At 43.2% G+C, this 20,769-nt stretch overlaps 1 protein-coding gene across 5 annotated transcripts in view; it reads right to left on the bottom strand.

Moving 5' to 3' along the window:
• Window positions 1-20,769, bottom strand: part of SIPA1L1 (signal induced proliferation associated 1 like 1) — a 469,532-nt gene that overhangs the window by 58,831 nt on the left and 389,932 nt on the right. For 4 of the 5 annotated variants that reach the window (XM_082275708.1, XM_082275709.1, XM_082275711.1 and 1 more), the window contains 2 exons: window positions 14,940-15,179; window positions 14,358-14,517 (listed from right to left, as the gene is read on the bottom strand). In XM_082275708.1, coding sequence (XP_082131834.1) covers window positions 14,358-14,517; window positions 14,940-15,179 — 400 coding nt within the window. The remainder of the gene's footprint in view (window positions 1-14,357; window positions 14,518-14,939; window positions 15,180-20,769) is intronic. The other variant, XM_082275712.1, reaches the window with a different exon arrangement.

Raw genomic sequence — 20,769 nt, 5'->3', positions numbered from 1 at the left:
TGCCCATTAGTGCAGCATGTTGCTGCTGCCTTATCAGTGCAGCCTTATTCATGCCAATCAGTGCAGTTCATCAGTACCCACCATTGCTGCCTCATCAGTGGCCATCAGAGCAGCATATTAGTGCCCATCTTTGCAGCCTATTAGCGCCCACCAGTGCAGCATATCAGTGCTCATCAATGCAACCTATTAGCACCAATCAATGCAGCATATCAGTGCTGATAAGTGCAGCATATCAGTGCTGCCTTATCAGTGCCACCTCATCAGTGGCCATCAGTGCCCAATGCCCATTAGTACAGCCTTATGTCGCTGGATTAGTAAGATTACTCCTTTCTTTTAAGATATTTGGACTTGTGTTTGCTGCCACTGATTGTAATCATAGGATTATTTCACTTATTTGTATAATAAATAGGAAGTCCGGAGTCATTATACAAATAAGTGAAATAATCCTATGATTACAATCAGTGGCAGCAAACACAAGTCCAAATATCTTATAAAATTGGAGTAATCTTACTAATCCCGTGACATATTGCGATAGATAGCACATGTGAGGTGAGCAGGTCCAAAATATTATTGCCATCATATACAAATAAGTCTTAAATGTATACGTTGCAATTTGATATACTCACTCAAAGACAAGGATGTTTAAAGAAATGAAATTCTATTATTGACATGATGCCTGCCATACCTGGGGGCGGAGGAGGGTAGGTGGAGCATTAGGCTGTAGTGCCACACTTTTTAGCATTGGTGGCAATCGGGCCAGTTGTGTTAGGTGTGGTCTATCTGAATGCCCTCACTGGCCAGGATTATCATACCGGCAGGTAGCAGTGTAACCGCTTTATGGAACTGTCAGACTGATGTGCCTCCTGGACCCTACCCTCCGGCCCAATTCAACCCATAAGACTGGCACTATACTAAAAGTGTAGTGCAAGCCGGCAGGGACCCTTTTCATACGGGAGGCAGGAGAAGGCTGTTTTTTTTTTTAATGCAAGGAGCAGGTTTTTGCGGCCCCCCTGCAAAGTGCCTCCCTAGGCCTGGGCCTTGTTGGCCTAGGCCAAGATACAGCACTGCATGTGACTCATTATTGTTACAAGTTCTCAAGTGTGAATGAGGAGAAGGCATGTTAAATTTGGTGTTATGACACTCTCATACTGGTCACTGGAAGTTCAACATGTTACCTCATGGAAAGAACACTCTGAGGATCTGAAAAAAAGATTTGTTGCTCTACATAAAGATGGCCTAGGCTATAGGAAGAAGACCCTGAAACTGAGCTGCAGCACAGTGGCCAAGACCATACAGCGGTTTAACAGGCCATGGTAGACCAAAGCAGTTAAGTGCATGTGCTCCGCGTCATATCCAGAGGTTGCCTTTGGTAAATAGACGTTTAAGTGCGGCCAATATTGCTGCAGAGGTTGAAGGGGTGGAGCCCGTCAGTGCTAAGACAATACGCCCCACACTGCATCAAATTTGTTTGCATGGCTGTTGTCTCAGAAGGAAGCCTCTTCTAAAGATGATGCACAAGAAGGCCCGCAAACAGTTTGCTGAAGACAAGCAGACTAAGGACATGGATTACTAGAACCATGTCCTGTGGTCTGATGAGACCAAGATAAACTTATTTGGTTCAGATGGTGTCAAGTGTGTGTGGCGGCAGCCAGGTGAGGAGTACAAAGAGGAGGTGTTTATGTACTGTGATGAGCAGTGGAGACATGTTCTCCGCTACATGAACTGGTACATACGAGAGATCAGCCGTGATCTCGAGGAACACGTTTTTTCTCTGTTTCATAAATGGACACCATAGTTTCTAAAAGTTCAAAACTCCTTTTTCATTTTTATGTTATTTATGCTTAGAACAAGTTAAAGCTAAACTCCAGCTTTTGATACAATTTACATAGTTTGGGCCAAGACTAGCATGTGAGGCGCTAAAGATGCTGTATAAACTGCATGAGGCTACATACAGCATACTGCACTTTGTTCCATGTTGCAGCCGAGACTTCCTGTCTCAAACCCAGAACACAGTAAAGTGTATCTGATCGGCGCTCCACCAGTTCAGAGAATGAATTCTAGCAATGAGAGTCAGATAGGCGGGCTGATGATGTCACAACCTCTGACTCCGCCAATTAGAGCAAGCTTTGTAAATATTGCTTGAATACATCACTTTCTCTAAATGGCTGAACGCCGCTGTGATAGACTCTACTGTGTTCCAGGTATGAGACAGGAAGTCTCAGCTTGAACCCTGAAAACAATGCTGTATGTAGCCTCCGCTTCATACAGTTTATACCACACATCCAGTGGCCTCACATGTTAGTGAGGGACATAAAGTGTATCAAGCTTTAAAGCTGCAAGAAATTGATATTGTCAGCTGATTTCAACTGATGGAAGTGCCCAACAGGCTGCCTATGTGTACAGGAAAGGGAGGCTGACAGATAAATATCCCACTGAGAATGATGGCCTTTAGGATGCTTGTTTATACTTTAGGGGTGGTTCACACCACATAAACGCACTTCGGATGTGTTCTGAATTAATTTTTTCTTACAATTCACACCACAAAAACACACTCTAGATGCATTTTTGCATGCGTGTTTTTAATGGGTTTTCAATGCCTTCCAGTGCAATTTACCAGTTTATGTTTTTTTTTTCAAAGGTTTCCCATGGTTTTTCTACAGTAACGCATTCTGGTGAGTTTTTGATACATTTATATGCATTCCAATGCATTTTTGATGCATTTTTCTGCATTCCAGTATAGTTCTCTGCAAAGAAAAGTTTGACTGCACTGGTGTGAACTATGCGATTGGAACCCATTTAACCTACTTCTAATGCTTTGATGATGCAGGGGAAAAAAATGCACTGGACTGCATCTGGTGTGAACTGGTCCACATATGTAGGATCTGCTGCCATCACCTGTTTGACTTTACCAGCAAGAGATATAGTTATACATTTTATAAAGTAGAACAGGGAATGCTCACCTGATTGCACCGAGATGCACTGGAAAATCTGTGTGCGATTTTAAGCTCATCCAGCATTCATTTCCCTCTAGTGAAGCCATACACAGCTAAAAACGAAACCTGAGTTTTTAGATGCTTAACTCAGGTATGCTGCCTGAAGGATTGTACCGTGTCGGGTCACTAAGCAATAATTAGGATGATGGAGAAATCACCCCAGAGAGATATTGTATGGAAAACTATATCCTATTTAGACAGGAATATACTGCTACACAAAAAGACATCAGATCAGCATGGAAAGAGTCTTGACATAACCTGCTATTTTCAAACATGTTTTTTGGCTTTAAACACAGAAAGGAGTAACTGTTGTCATGGAAACAAAGCACCCTGGACAACCATTATAAAAAACTCAGAACTCTATAAGGGATTTTGCTGTTACAGTGAAGTGCACACTTTGCTTGATTAGAACTACAGGATATGTGTTATGACTTTAGAGCTTTGACAGTATCACATAAGTTCAAGCAAAGGTGAACGATCTGCTCCTTTCAGCACAAGCCCCATGGACCTCATTTATGGGACTAGAAAGACAGCTGGCCTTCTCCTATATCAGAGCCTGAAAAAGGATTTTTTACTTAGCAGTAAAATCAGTTTCTTGAAGTACAGTACAGGATCTTTAGTCTTTAACCATGGACTATATGCAGCTACCTTCAGGTGATTGGACACAAGCAAAAAAGAATGGTCATGGGCAAAAAAAAAAAAAAAAAAGAAGGTTGCAGGGATATCCAAAATATAACCCTTCCTCCTCCAAGCTAGTCTCTGTTATACAGGGAGTGCAGAATTATTAGGCAAATTAGTATTTTTGAGGATTAATTTTATTATTGAACAACAACCATGTTCTCAATGAACCCAAAAAACTCATTAATATCAAAGCTGACTATTTTTGGAAGTAGTTTTTAGTTTGTTTTTAGTTTTAGCTATTTTAGGGGGATATCTGTGTGTGCAGGTGACTATTACTGTGCATAATTATTAGGCAACTTAACAAAAAACATATACAGTATACCCATTTCAATTATTTTTTTTACCAGTGAAACCAATATAACATCTCAACATTCACAAATATACATTTTTTGACATTCAAAAACAAAACAAAAACAAATCAGTGACCAATATAGCCACCTTTCTTTGCAAGGACACTCAAAAGCCTGCCATCCATGGATTCTGTCAGTGTTTTGATCTGTTCACCATCAACATTGCACATTGCGTGCAGCAGCAACCACAGCCTCCCAGACACTGTTCAGAGAGGTGTACTGTTTTCCCTCCTTGTAAATCTCACATTTGATGATGGACCACAGGTTCTCAATGGGGTTCAGATCAGGTGAACAAGGAGGCCATGTCATTAGCTTTTCTTCTTTTATACCCTTTCTTGCCAGCCACGCTGTGGAGTACTTGGACGCGTGTGATGGAGCATTGTCCTGCATGAAAATCATGTTTTTCTTGAAGGATGCAGACTTCTTCCTGTACCACTGCTTGAAGAAGGTGTCTTCCAGAAACTGGCAGTAGGACTGGGAGTTGAGCTTGACTCCATCCTCAACCCGCAAAGGCCCCACAAGCTCATCTTTGATGATACCAGCCCAAACCAGTACTCCACCTTGCTGGCGTCTGAGTCGGACTGGAGCTCTCTGCCCTTTACCAATCCAGCCACGGGCCCATCCATCTGGCCCATCAAGACTCACTCTCATTTCATCAGTCCATAAAACCTTTGAAAAATCAGTCTTGAGATATTTCTTGGCCCAGTCTTGACGTTTCAGCTTGTGTGTCTTGTTCAGTGGTGGTCTTCTTTCAGCCTTTCTTACCTTGGCCATGTCTCTGAGTATTGCACACCTTGTGCTTTTGGGCACTCCAGTGATGTTGCAGCTCTGAAATATGGCCAAACTGGTGGCAAGTGGCATCTTGGCAGCTGCAAGCTTGACTTTTCTCAGTTCATGGGCTGTTATTTTGCGCCTTGGTTTTTCCACACGCTTCTTGCGACCCTGTTGACTATTTTGAATGAAATGCTTGATTGTTCAATGATCACGCTTCAGAAGCTTTGCAATTTTAAGAGTGCTGCATCCCTCTGCAAGATATCTCACTATTTTTGACTTTTCTGAGCCTTTCAAGTCCTTCTTTTGACCCATTTTGCCCAAGGAAAGGAAGTTGCCTAATCATTATGCACACCTGATATAGGGTGTTGATGTCATTAGACCACACCCCTTCTCATTACAGAGATGCACATCACCTAATATGCTTAATTGGTAGTAGGCTTTCGAGCCTATACAGCTTGGAGTAAGACAACATGCATAAAGAGGATGATGTGGTCAAAATACTCATTTGCCTAATAATTCTGCACTCCCTGTATAGAAAGCAATAGCGTGATCAGAAAGTAACAGAATATACTGGTAAGTATAAAATCCTAGACAGTAAAATCCAGTACAGCACAGGGAATCTTTAGTCCATGGGACATCCAAAAGAAGTCCAACTGAGATATGGGCAACACATTGAACAAACAGGCCTTGAAGGGCTCGACTGAACTTGGAGAGCAGCTTGTAGTACCCCATGCCCAATATTGGAATCTGAGGAGGCCTGCTACCTGGTAAGACCAGGTGGCAGTCTTGCAAATGTGAGAAACAGATGCCTGAAGCTAAAATGTCCATAAAGCACCATCAGATCTGATATAGTGTGCCTTAACAGGGGAGAGTGGAACCCTATCTTTTAGACAATACAGGCGGTCCCCGGGTTACAAACATCCGACTTACAAACCACTCCTACTTACAAACGGAGAGAGACAACAGAAAGTGAGGAGAAATCTAGCCTTAGGAAGGGAAATTCATTCCTGTAAGAGTTCTCATGGGAAAAAGTGTCTCTATTGAAGCTTTATCACCAATCCTTGTTTCCAAAACAACCCAAAATTTTCAAAAGACAGTTGTAGGGACAGAAAGTGAGGTGAAATCTTCTGAACAGGGGTACACACAGCAAAACAAATGGTACAGGGGTGGTAATCCTTCCCTATGCAATCCAAAAAAATTAAAAATGTATCTTTTGGATGGAGCTACACTTAAATAATTGACCTGTTCCGACTTACAAATTCAACTTAAGAACAAACCTACAGTCCCTATCTTGTTTATAACCTGGGGACCGCCTGTAGACCCAAAAGATTAAGTCTAATCCACCTAGTAATGGTGAAGCAAGCACAAAGGTGGAATTAAAGGCTTAGGCAACAAAATAAACTTCCCTAGGGAGTAAAGAGGCTTTATGCTTTAAAGTGTAACTTAACCCAGGACCCTGCATTCATGTTGATCTCCCACAGTACACAGAACATGGAAATGCAATTCTTTTAGTAAATATAAACTGCTAAATACCTATTCTCAACAGAAGTATATAGCAGTCTTGTGACTTCTATCAGTGTCTGGCTTAAAGGGGAATTTTAATTCTACTGTGACTGGCCTATGAAGCAGCAGGATCCCTGACCCTCGGCCTAGACAGTGCTGATTGGCCCTGTGCCGATCATATGCACCCCATCAAGAAAATAACAATTCTCTAGCAATACACACCAAACTGAGCATATGCAGAGGAACACCAAAGGCTTTGTCTTATCTGGAGATGGATTGGGGACAGTGGAAGAGGAGGATCAGAGAAGCCAGGATCAAACAGCCTTTTTACACAATGCAGAGAATTAACCCCTTAGGGTCCACAAGGAGTATAACAAGGATGCTTTACTGCATATACAGACTGATTTTAAGGTTGTGGGTTTAGTAACATTTTAAGACAACCAGGGCTCATTCCACAATAGGGCTGCTAATTTAGAGATCCTTGTGAGTAAGGTTATAGAAAGGAATATCCCTAAATAGTTTTAAGAACAGCCTCTGAAGGGACAAATGAACTAGGTTAAGATCCACTGGAGTCAAAGAGAAATGTATAGCGGGGATGCATGCAAAACCCTGCACAAATGCCTTAACTAGGATTGGAAGGCCAAGCCCTTACAGCCAGTAACCAAGACGGTTGATGGATACCTGGCACAGAAGGTCCTGGTGTTCTGGAAGGGCAATTGGAGAGTCTGCGAATAGTATTTCCGAGTACCACATTTTCCTGAGCCAGTTCAGTACTATGAAAATCACCCTAATGCCCTCCATCTTGATGCAGAAATGGAGAAGCTAAAGAGGTTAAAGAGTGTAGATCAGTTTGAATAAATCCCAGGAAGTCACCAGAGTATTTGCTACAAAGGCCCAAATGTCTCTGGACTTGGAGACAAACCTATTCAGTTGGTTAAATCTGGATGCCAGAATATCCATATCGGGTGTCATCCACATGAGCCAGGGGGCTAGGAACCACTCCAGATAGAGACCTTATTCCCCTTGATCCAGATGGTGATGACTGAAAAATTCACCTGCCATACTCACCTGGGATGAAGACAGTGGACAGGGCTTGAACATGCAGTTCTGCCCAAGAGAGGATCAAGTCCATCTTCCTTTGAGCAGCGTGACTTCTGGTGCCACCTTGATGGTTCATTTAGGCCAGGAGTGGGGAACGTGCAGCCGGCTAAATCATTTGGATTGGCCCCCCATGGCACTGCAGGCAGCTGGGCAGCAGCACTATTTGATTATGTGGAGGTGGACTATGGAGGCACGCAGTGTCACGTGTTACGCCTTCACCAGACATCCCAAGTCTCCCGTGAGGTGCATGAGTCTCCCTCACACCCGCAAGTGCCGTGCAATATCCCGGCAGTCAGAATGGAGCCGATGCTTCCTGTATAGTTCTTGCTCCATCCCGACAGTCTGAGTCTGAGGAGTGGCGCCGCGCTAGAGGAAGCATGCTGCAGAGCTGATGCTTCCTTTCTCGGTCAGTCCAGGCGGAGCGATATCAAATGCACCCCGCCTGTGAGGCGCCACTCCTCACACCCTCGCTCCATTGATGTCACTATGTATCTCGAGCCAGCATCTCCCGCCAGCAGTACCAGCCAGCAGTAGCCACAGCAGTACCAGACAGCAGTGAGTACAACCCACAGCAGTACCGGCCAGCAGTGCCCGCCAGCAGCACCAGCCAGCAGACTGACCGACACAAATCTGGAAAATCAGTTGCAAGTAGCAACATCATCAATACCATCTAACATGACACACATCACCAAAGAGAAGCAGTTCCATCCATCACAAAAGGGTGAGTTAATTAAATATTTGACCAAATATAACAGGCTAATTTTCAAGTTGATAATTTTGTACGGCCCCCGAATGATGTTCTAAATATCCAAATGGCCCTTGGCAGAAAAAAGGTTCCCCACCCCTGATTTAGGCCAAGGCTGTCCATTGTCTGACTAGCAGTGGCGGCTGGTGAAGTTTTAAGATGGGGGGGCGCAAGACCCTGCCCTTCCATTTTGACCCCTCCCATTTCTCAGAAGCCCCACCCCTTATAGACTCCACCCATTTTGTCCCCTGTATTTTGCTTGCGTGAACAAATTTTCCCAATATATTACATATTAAGGGGTCCATGAGTACTAGTATATCCCATAATAGGGAGCAGGGGCCCTATTATGGGATATACTGTGAGAGACACCCTATTATGGGATACACTGACTGAGAGTGGCACAAACCCCACAGTACAGGCCCCCTAGCACAAACCCCACAGTACAGACCCCCTAGCACAAACCTCACAGTACAGACCCTGTAGCACAAACCCCACAGTACAGACCCCCTAGCACTAATCCCACAGTACAGACCCCCTAGCACTAATCCCACAGTACAGACCCCCTAGCACTAATCCCACAGTACAGGCCCCCTAGCACAAACCCCACAGTACAGACCCCCCTCGCACAAACCCCACAGTACAGACCCCCCTAGCACAAACCCCACAGTACAGACCCCCCTAGCACAAACCCCACAGTACAGACCCCCTAGCACTAATCCCACAGTACAGACCCCCTTTCAACGCAGTGACCAGCGTACATGGTGCCCCCAATGCAGAGATCAGCGTGTGTGCCCCTAATGTAGTGACAGCTGCACCCCTTACTCCTGTAGTCGAATCAAAGAGACAGGAAGTGAGGGAACATCTCTACAATGGGGACACAGACAAGAACACAAGCACATTTTAGTACAGTTGGGAGGTGGAAGTTCTTGCAGTTTTTTTGTATTGCTCTCTGTCTCTTCCTGTTGCTGTGACAGCTGCCCCAATGTGCAGAAGAATCACAGAGACAGAAGTGATGAGAAATCTCCCCAGTGGGGTCAGGGCTGATTCACACTTTTGCGAGTGCGGCGATCGCATGTAATTCGGAACGCACTGCTCCTTCATTACATGCGATTGGATGTGCGGATGCGAATTCAGCCATACACTTTGTATCAGGATCGGATCGCACAGTGGTTCACACTTGTGCGATCCGATCCTGTGCGAACTGTCAGATCGCACTGCGATATGCGATCAAACTGGGGGTGTCGTTAACATTTAATTGACACCCCCAGCGTATCGCATATGGCAGTGTGAACTGCCAGATGTGCATTTGCGATGCGGGAACAGGCTGCGAATTCGCAGCCTTCCCGCATCGCACAAGTGTGAATCGGGACTCAGTGTCAGCGTGCTGGGGGAATCTGTAGGACTGACTGATAGACTACTGAGCTGAGTGTGTACAGGAGGGGGGGGATCATACAAGGGGGACTAGGCACTGATCTTTACATTTTGTCATTGCACTATAAACAAAATCATCATCTTTAACCTACTGCATGTAATTAATCATCAAGTCCTTTATTCTGTCACTGCAACCTGTGCTGCCAGCTATCTGCTCTGCATTGAGCTTCTACCTCCAGCTGTGCACATGTTAATACTCTTTCCGTGTCTGATGAGACTAGAGCTCTCCTTCCCCTCCCCCTCCTCCCTCCACTCTCCTGTAAAAAGCAAAAGCAGTTTCAGCGTGCCGTGCCGAGGAAAAGAGAAAACTCCTGCACTGCGTCTGCGGGCTCTGTGCACAGAAAGGAACCCCTCAGCCCAGCAGCACTTCACTCCAGCCAGGAACACTACTGATGTGAGCCATCTGTGCTGCGGGCGAGGAGAGGACTGGGGCTATCTGTAAACTGTAGGCAAGAGGTGCGGGAAGACAGCCTGCAGAGTAGAGGTGCGGCTTCACTTACCTGCTCCTGGCCGACTCCAGACATCTTGCGACCGCCGACCACGCTGCTTCTCCTCGCTCTGACGGCGGGCGGAACAGGGAAGGTGAGTGAGCACTGCCCCCACGACGACATCAGATGGAAGTCCTGAATGATTGGTCCAGGCTGGAGTCTGGACCAATCACAGGACTAGAAGTGAGAAGTGGGGAGTGTCGGGGCGCATTGCTCTGCGCCCCGATAACCCCCAGAAGAGCGCCAATCGGCCCAGCACTAAGTCCGGCGCCCCTAGTGGGCAAAAAATAGACTATTTTTTTTAATCTTCTTTTTCTTCTGCTCGTTTTGGGGGGGCGCCCCTGCGCCCCCTATGGGCGGGCCGCCACTGCTGACTAGATACTTCTCAGGTGACCTTGAAACTGAGGGTTCCAGCACTGAATGAACACCAGAACCTCCATGGTTTTCAAGATGTTGATGGGAAGACAGGCTTCCTCCAATGACCAAGTTCTCAGTATAGGGAGGGCATGCAGGGCTACTTTGCTCAGACTAAAAGGATGGCATCCATTGTGAGAACTTTCCACATATTGGGGGGGAAAGGGTTTCCCTGATTTCAGCACATGTATCTGACCTGCAAGGCCATAACCCTGTGCTGATTTCAGCACAGGGTTGTGGCCTTGCAGGTCAGATACATGGAAAGGTTCAAGTGCTGTATCACTTTGTCCAACGCTGCCAGAATGTTGAATTGCAATGGCCTGGGGTAAAACTGGGCATATGGCACGGTTTCAAAGGAGGCTACCAACAGGCCAAGAAAGTCATGCAAGCACGAACCCAGGGCCCACCCTGAAACTCAAGGGCCCAGCCAAAGGAACAGAGGCACAGACGTTTGTCCAGAAGCAGGAAAATTCTAGTTGATGAGCTGGGTTCAAGGTTTCTGAAGGTTGAGCATCCAACCAAATATCTGCAGAGACGGCACTGTCCACTGGAATTGGCTGCCAGGGATAGGGATGAATAATTATTTTAGCAATTTGTCCAGGTAACCCAGAACTTGTAATCAATGAGGACGTAGCAGAGAACAGGGACTGGATCAAGCACCTTGGCGAAAAACCAGGGGGAATGTGAACAGGCTAAAAGGAAGGGGGATAAAAAGATAATGCAGAGAGCCCACTACAAAATGGAGATAGCAATAATGATTTGGAAAAATTACAACCCCAGATGACTACTGAAACCAGAAAATCCCCTGGAAAGAGGAAGGCTAAAAACCGACCTAGCCAATTCCCTGCAAAACTTTTAAACCCACAGGAACAAGTTGAGAGTTTTCAGATCCAGAATGGTCTGAACTATTCCACTTTAATTGGCAAATGTGAACAGGCTTGAGTGGAAAGACTGAAAGCGTTCCTCATTTTGGACTGAGGCAATGACCCCCTCGAGAGGTAGGAAAATCTACTCATCTGTGGTTGGAGAGGCACAAATTTGATATCATAAAGTATGCAGGAGGAAAAGCCCAAAATTCCAGTTTGTAGCCCCTGGAAATTACACTCTGCATCCAAACCTAAAAAAATTCCTGGGACCAGAAGGCTGACCGATGTCCCTAAAAATGAGCTGGGAGCCTCATTACTGAGAAGAGGGCAAGACTTGGCTAGCTTTGAGGTCTATGTCCTCCATTAAAGTTTTTCCAAATTTGCAGCTGGAGGCCTTAGAAGGGTGATAACTTTTCTAGCCTCAAGGGTAGGTGGTCTACCTGCGAAAACACAAGCCATACTGTTCTGAGGAAGAGAGTATTTTAATCCTATGATCTACCTAATGTACTTAAAGCGGAGTTCCACCCAAATGTGGACCTTCTGCACATCTGCTTCCTTCCCTCCTCCAATGCCACATTTGGCACCTTACAGGTACCCTTCCCCACTTCCGGGAGACAGCGCCGCAGCACCGTTCCTCGGAAGTTCAGCCCCCTCCTCCTTCCCCCACCGCCGGACCAATAAGAAAGTGCAAATTCACTGCCAGTTTCCCTTAGACCGAAACAGCCGCAGCACCCGGCAGCCGATCCGAAAATTGGCTGGGGTGCAGATATCGCAGGCTCCCTGCACAGGTAAGTGTCTATATATTAAATGTCAGCAGCCACAGTATTTGTAGAGTTCCCAGAGGAAGAAAGGGAATCAGACTGGGCAAAACTGTCTGAACTTATCATCATTATTCTCCCACTCCTTTAGGAACCCCATGCTACACCTGAGCTAGCAAGACCATCTGACCCTGTTCCCCTGCACTTATGATCTGCCATATGTGGTATACAAATTGATCCAGAAGGTGTACTTCTGCCCTCTGCAGCTGTAGAGAGGAAATTGTGAAGCCTTTTGTGCCAAGAACTATAGGCTGCTGAACCCAGGTAGGTGTCTTGAGATCATTGTGCTGTACAGTGGGGGAGCTGGGAGCAGCCGGTGCCACCTAAGAGAAGCTAGCCCAAAAGGAAGAAAATAGCTTGCATGCATACAGTGTACCAACTGAAAATAAGGCTGTACAGAGGCGTTAGCGCCAGAACTGGCAGGCTTGCTCCAGAATTCTGGCAAAATTATGCCAAGTTGAAATGGCTGGTTGTTCTTCTATCCATGGCTACAACACAGCATTTAAAGTGTCACAGCCTGCACTCCTGTGGAGCCTAAGCATGGGAGCACCAGCAATCCGAGCCAGAATTCAAGGACACAAGCTCGACACTTACAGTGGCAGATGTCTTCGCACTCTGGACAGAATGTAGGGGATAAGACCCTATCCTGGCTTCCCCTTCATAATGGCCATGAAGGGGTCTTCAGAAACAGGATTCCCCCACAGGCTAGACGTGTATAGCACTCTGTGTCTAACTTAATAGGGTGCACTATGTACCATGGTGAGCACCCAAGCAGGGTCCAGCACCAGAAGCAACCGTACTGGTCAACCTCTAATTTTTTCCAGGCGGGTTACAGGTACGATTACCCAAGGCTCAGCCAAACTGTAGCAGGTTATGGGCAAGCCAGGAATCTTGTTGAAATCTTGAAAACCTTTTAGAGAAAAAATAATTCCCAGAAAAGAGGTAAGCTTCCCTCAGAAGAGAGAAGAGGTCCATCACTAAAGTACACTAGCAAAAAACTGAGGCTAGCTAGAGAGTTATAAATGGAATGTCTCTGCCATTTGTAACAGAAGCCATCTGTTCTTCTGTTCACACAATTGTTAAAAGCTGAATTCCAGGAATTCAGCTCTGTTGTAAAAAGTGAAGGCACGCCGAGTTAAGTCCAAGGCGGTGATGACATGTCCTGGGCTTATCTCTATATGTGACAGTATAATTGCAGTCCCGAAAGGCAGCTACTGCTTTATTTTAGGAAACCCACTGCTGATAATTCAGGTCTAAGGCTGGCCATACCTGGGTCGAATTTTGAAAGAATATTCTTTGTAAAATCAGAAATTTTGTGAGTTTTGTATTCAATGGTGCCACCGTTGATTTCGAAATTTGACCAACCAAGCCTTCAACTTCACCTTATATTGCTACAGAAAAGAATTTTGGTGGCTGGGAATCTTCTTTTCTTTACGGGAATTATCTTTTCTTGCAATCATGCGCATTTCTTTTTCGATTCGATTTCTCGCACGATTCTCCCATTATTGATTAGAAAATAGTTTGTTTTTCAAAACATTTCCAACATGCTCGATAATTCAAATTCTATGAATTGGATGTCCCATGGTTAATGACTAAAGATCCTGTGTCTTATCCTATACCACTAAGTAAATAGGATTTTTACCGACCAGTTTACTCCATTTCGTGGTGTACAGTACAGGTCCCTCCCCTTCTTTTCTTTATGATTTCCCTGTTGCTTGATACAAAACTGTGGCTGTCAGAGTGGGAAGGGTTATAAATGAGATGTCCCTGGAGTTACCTTTATTTGCCGGTGTCCATGTCCATAGACCATGATTAAAGACTAAAGATCCAGTGTCCAGTACTGTACATCTAAGAAAAATTTTTTAACTGTAATTTTAAAAACAGTCTGTATTTAAGATACAATTATAGATGTAAAGATTGAGTATTTAATAATGTGTTCTTGTATGCTCAACCTCTTCCTAAGAACTTTGCATGAAACAAAACATACATTTTTAAGAATGCAAATGAAAAAATGTCACAAAGCTTCTAATTAAATGTCTCCTATTGACATTTAGTTATCAGTTTGGGTGAAACTGTTTTTAGTAGATTGGATCCCTTTCTGTATTATAGAACATTTCAACCGGTAAAATATTATTGAGTAGATAAATGATGGTTTATATATTCTGTATATGATGGTTTAAATTTTGTGTTTACCTTTAATGACTTTTCTGATCCTGTAGGTGGATTCTCAAAATCAATGAGCTTCTTAAGCTCCTCTTGAACTGTAGGCACCCTCTTCGGGGATGCCTGCAAGTCTCTGATTGATGCACGCAGCCTGGTAGGTGGCATCTCAACACACTCAATCTGCAGTCGTCTTTTATTGAAAGAAACAGAAACAAAGGATTAGGAGGCGGAACTTCTAAATGGAAGAAGAATTATACACTGAAGTTTTGTTTATCAATGCATACTAATAAAACAATGAAGGAAAGCAGAGAAAGGAGAAAAGTCTAGTTTTATCATGACCACCAAAAACTCATGCTTCAATACCTGTTAAAAGGAAGAAACCTGGACTCAAATTTCTCTTTGTGACAAACAGAGAGACAAATAGAGGGAATTCGTTAGGAAACAAAGCTGCAACTTTAAAACATGCAACACATTCCAAAAAGTTACGCAACGTGTAATAGCACAAAAATGTGTATTGGCTCTTTTCAATCTTGTGTACCATACAAAACGAATTTGCCAAGCCAACATGACATTGCTTATACGATTTGACAACAGAACAGAAAGGGCTCTTACTTTCTTGAATCCATAAAGCCCACAGAGTTTATAGTCCCTTCAGGTTTTTTCCATCCAATCAGGTACTTGCTGGTAGCCCCCTGGCGAGGGTAGAAAGTCCTAGGACCAGAAGGGGAGGAAGAGGAAGAGGAGAAAGAAGGTGCAAGCTGTGGGGAAGTGGCAGAATGACAATCTTCCTTGGGTGAACTTCTGGCACTAGTGAAAACAACGGGACTTGCTGAGTGCCGTGAGCTCATGGTGCTGGGGGAGAATGAGAGAGAGCTAATCTTAATTGCTGTTTATTTCCATCCACTTTGTAGATAATTTACACCATATCCAGGGTGTGAGTCATAGCTTGCCACAAAAATGAGTTAATGCTAGCGCACCTTCACTGAACACAGTCAAGTGAACACTGGGAGAATATGATCAATCAGGTTTTAATCCCTTATGTTTATATGAAACACTGGGACTAATTAGGTTACATCTATTGGAGAGAATTTTGCGTTCTTTTAAATCATTGAACACTTTTTAAGGAACACTTTATACACTCACTGGCCACTTTATTAGGCGTACCCATCATCAGTTAAGATTTTCTTTTGACTTCAGAACAGCCTTGAATTCCTCGTGGAATAATATTTTGCCCGATGAAAACTATTGCGGCATATGAGGACTCTGCAGAATTATGCAATTGTGGCAGATTTGCAAGTTGCACATTTATAATGAAATCCTCTTGTTCCGTGCCACCCTAATGGATTAATTGCTGTGAATATCAATTTCTGATTCTAGCAATTGCATTTCATTACAAAAAAAATAAATAAATCAAGAACTGCCAGGTGAGCCAACGTGCTGAAAATTCTCTCTTCAGTTTTGGTGATCACATGCTCACTATAACCTAATTTTCCTGTTCTTAGCTAGCAGGAGTTGAATCCTCCATGGTCTTCTGCTCTGGCTCATCTTCTTCAAGGCTTGGCATATGTGCATTCAACAAGTATGTCTCTTCGTTCTAGGACTGTTCTCAAAAGGTTTTGAACACCGAACTGTCCCAAAACTTTTTATGCACCATTCTTTGTGAACTTTAAAGTAACAATCCCAGGAAGTCAGCATTTTCTCCAACTCTGCAACCACAATGTCTGGCATGAACTATCATCCCACGGTTAGTTTGTTAGATCATTCATCTTTCCCTCTTTAATATTAAGTTAAACGTCAACTAAGCCACTTGCTTAGGTCTGAATGCTTTATTTAATGAGCTGCAAACACATTATTTGTTGTTTGGTTACTTAAAATATTGAGTAGATGTACCTAATAAAGTGGCCACTGAGGGTAAAACCGTTATGTGGACAATTATTATTATAGACAATAGAAGTATAGAAATGTCAGATCACTTAACAAGCTTGAAAGGTTGTTCAGAATATCTTGTAATTAAGTAAACACATGATATATTGTGCTTACCACTTGATACATTTCTTGTACCAATGTGCACAATTATTTGATATAGTGCTGCACTTGAATACATATATGAAAATAAATAATCTGTTCCCGCCTAAACATACTGTATGTAAATTTTTCAGCCAACAAAAATGTACAGCATGTCACATTAATATTTTCACTTAACTGTATTTCAGAAGAGATGCACTGCTCCCTGCATGAGCTCTGGTATCACCAGAGAACTGCTCCTCACACACTAGGCCATGTTATAGGTCAGATCCTTAACTTAGAAATGCTGGATGACAGCACTCTGGTTCAGTTCATATACAAATCTCACTACAAACACTCAACAGAAAAATCCCATTTACTTCAGAAATTTTCTAAATGTTTCATATTTTGAAACAGCTAAGATCATTTGAGACTGCAGGGAGCAATGCTGCAGGCTCGTCAAATGTTTCAGGAAGCTCCTTAATGAGCAACTTAGATCACTTATAACCGCTATCTTCTCTTCTATACCTAAACATTGACCATAAAGGGAACCAATCATTTCTGGCCTGTCAAATGACCAACTGTAGACAAATTAATTAAAAGGATATACAAACAGGTATAGGGGTTTTTATTGGACCTGTGAGGACCTTGTAAGGCACTCTCAGAAGAGTGTTAAGGCAGGCAGTTGACAAGCCAGCAACTTGATTAAATTCAGATGGTCTCTGATTTCTAAAACCTAAAGCCAAACCATGAGAAAAAATATTTTTGCACATTTCCTATGCAACAATAAATTAACTCGAATGCTGTATTTTAAATGTATAGATGGCTGCTGAGCCAGATAAAACTCCTCATTTCCCTTTATTCCGACAGTAAAACAATTGCTGAATTTCAAGACTGAGTCTTCCTATTTTGGCTCTCATACAGTGTGCGTATAGTCATGATATCCCCTCGTTCATTCATATAATGCCTTGTATTCTGTGAAAAGAATACAAGACATTTTGTGAAAGGTGGAGATGGAGTGCAGGTAACTCAATATCCTTCATTGTATACACTTTAGGAAGGCAGAGCTTTAAGTCTTAGCGCCAGAAATTCAGCACTTGTACTGACTATGAATGAAACCAATGAGTTTTATTTAACACAGCAGCCATCTACACAATGAAAGTACAGCAATAAAGTTTATTTATTGGTACATAGTAAATATGCAAAAATATTTGTTTTTCATGGAGTTCAGCTTTACAGTAAAGTGTCAGTTTCAAATAAAGCATATTAAGCTAAATAAGAGGCCAAATATAAAACCCAATGCCCTACAACTTATTTTTATAAAGTATGTTTTTAAGTCAAATTCAAGAAAACATTCAATTTGAGATATACATAACATTTTTAAACATGCCTAAAATCTTAGTTTTATCATAACACATGAATAACAATATGTTTTTAATTACTTTTACATGTGCACAGCAGAGTTTACTAGAGACTCAGTGCAGCATAACACTTAAAGTGGTTGTAAACCTCTGACATCAAATACGAGCAAGCGTATCCCTCTATAATGTATACTTGTGTTAATTCAAAGCACTAAGTGTAATTTCTGTCTGCTGCCTTGCTCCTCTGCCACTTTCACTTCTGAAAAATTTTCTGGACACAATGAAAAAAAAGTTGAGGGGAGGGCACAGCCTGTGACTGACAGCCTCAGCTCTGTTTCTGTGTGCTGTGTGAACACGGGTGTATCACTTTCCTCTATTCAGCTTTCAGTGCTCTCCTCACTGTGCATCTTCAGCTCTTCACCCCCTGCTTTTTAGAACTGAGAGAACCTGTGTAAATTCTGCACTTTGAGTGGATGAAGGGGACAGATGGCCACTTATAAACAGGTACAACATATGTAGGATGATTTGTTTCTTCACTGTGTATCACCTGAGGCCAGTCACTTCACTGGGTATATGTAAGGGTTTACAACCACTTTAAAGTGAATGTAAATGCTTTTTTTATATAACAGGTTTATACTTACCTGCTCGGTGCAAAGGAATTCCACAGAGTGGCCCCAAGCCTGCTTTTCTAGGGACCCCCTCTCCGGTGAGTGCACCCATAGAAAGCAGCTATGATGGCTCTCAAGTGGGCTCACTCCTGAGCCTTGCTGACTGAGCTCACCAGAAATTAAAAAAAAAAAAAAGTGTTGGTTTGGTGCTAAATATAAATTTTATTTGTCAGTGCTGACTGTAGCCCTACCCCAGGCAGAAGCACAATTTATAGCTGTTCCTGTAAGGAAGGTACCGTCAGCCCTCCTTGTCATGGAGCCCTGTGCCGCCTCTGCTCCCGCTTGTACTGATAAAAAATGCTTTAGGGCGTAGGGGCTGTCTTTACAATCCCCTTTCCTCTGTTCGCTGTCAGTCAGAACTAATTATTTATCGCCTTCCTCCAGCATGCAGATGGTACAGCACCTCAGTAAGTAGGATTAAGGCTCTAACCTCTCAAGTAGGCAATAGACAACATAGGAAGCTCACATTTTATTTTGACCTTACATTATAGGTGTTAAAACATACAAGGAGAGACAGTGTGGGACCAGCGCCATCTTTTAAATAGGTCAGATTCTGAGTCAGAATACCGATCCGGCCAGGAGTGAGGAGATACACAAGCGGGAGATCCTGCTCCTGATTAGCGGTAGTCAACCATAGCTCAAGTACTTCACTCCACTACAGAAATAGAATGCATTTTATTTAACCTTATTAATATCAGGGTTGTTTGGAGCCTGACCTCTTAGCGGTGTTTGTTCCCATATATCTATGTTTAATAAAAAAAAAAAATTATATATATATATATATATATATATATATATATATATATATATACACACACACACATACATACCCACCTCAAACAAATTAAAGGAACACTTTTTAATCAGAGTATAGCATGAAATAGCATGAAATCAATTCAACTCCTGGGATTTTGATATTGTCAGTTAAGTAGCAGATGGGCTGGGTTAATCAGTTTTAGCTGATTTGGTGGTAATAAAATTAACAACAGGTGCACCAGATGGGAAACAATGAGGTGACCTCCAAAACAGAAATGGTTTTACCTCCAACAGGCCACTAGTGTGAAAGTCTCTGACCAAACAATCAGAAATAGATTTCATAAGGATGACCTGAGGGCCCGATGTCCCCTATTGGACCTTGTGCTCACTGCCCGGCACCGTGGAGCTTGATTGGCATTTGCCATTGAATGCCAGAATTGGCAGGTCTGCCACTGGTGCCCTGTGCTTTTTACAGATGAGAACATGTCCACCCAGAGCACATGTGACAGAGCTGAAAGGGTCTGGAGAAGCCATGGAGAATGTTATGCTGCCTGCAACATCGTTGAGCATGACCAGTTTTGGTGGTGGGTCAGTGATGGTCTGGGGAGGCATATCAATGGAGGGACACATAGACCTCCACAGGTTGGGGAATGGCACACTGACTGTCATAAGTTATCAGGATGAAATCCTTGGACACTTTGTCGGATCCTATGCTGGTGAAGTGGGTCCTGGGTTCCTCCTGGTGCATGACAATGCCCAGCCTTATGTGTATGCAGCCAGTTCCTGGAGGATTAAGGAATTGATACCATTGAATGGCCCCCACGCTCGCCTGACCTAAATCCAATAGAGCACATCTGGGACATTATGTTTCAGTCCATCTAACGCCACCAGGTGACACATCAGTCTGCTCAGGAGCTCATTGATGCCCTGGTCCAGATCTGGAAGGAAATACCCCAGGACACCATCCATCATATCATTAGGAGCATGCCCCGACGTTGTGAGGCATGTATACAAGCACGTGGGGGCCATACAATCTATTGAGCACCATTTTGAGTTGGCTGCAATGGCAATGAAATTTCAGCAAAATGGACTAGCCTGCTGCATCATTTTTTAATTCTGACTTTTGTGGTGTCTTTGAATTCATCCCTCTGTAGGTTTATGATTTTAATTTCCATCAAACAATGCGGCATCCTCGTTACATTACCCATTCTTTATCAGTATAGATATCCAGCATGATATTTTTCCCCATTAAAATCTGATATGTTTTCAAAGTGTTTCTTAAATTTTTTTGAGCAGTGTATATATACATACATATACAGTGCCTTGAAAAGTATTCAAACCCCTTGAAATTTTCCACATTTTGTCATGTTACAACCAAAAACAAATGTATTTTATTGGGATTTTATGTGATAGACCAACACAAAGTGGCACATAATTGTTAAGTGAAAGGAAAATGATAAATGGTTTTCAAATTTTTTGACAAATATCTAAAATGTGTGGCGTGCATTTATATTCAACCCCCCCTCAATAGGTTAGTCAATATTTTGTAGAACCACCTTTTGCTTCAATTACAGTCTTTTTGGGTATGCTTCTACCAGCTTTGCACATCTAGAGCGACATTTTTGCCCATTCTTCTTGCAAAATAGCTCAAGC

Source organism: Pelophylax lessonae (genome assembly GCF_965119305.1).
Source record: "Pelophylax lessonae genome assembly, chromosome: 13".
In the NCBI taxonomy this organism is placed as follows: domain Eukaryota; kingdom Metazoa; phylum Chordata; class Amphibia; order Anura; family Ranidae; genus Pelophylax; species Pelophylax lessonae.
This window is presented reverse-complemented; position numbering and strand designations above follow the sequence as displayed.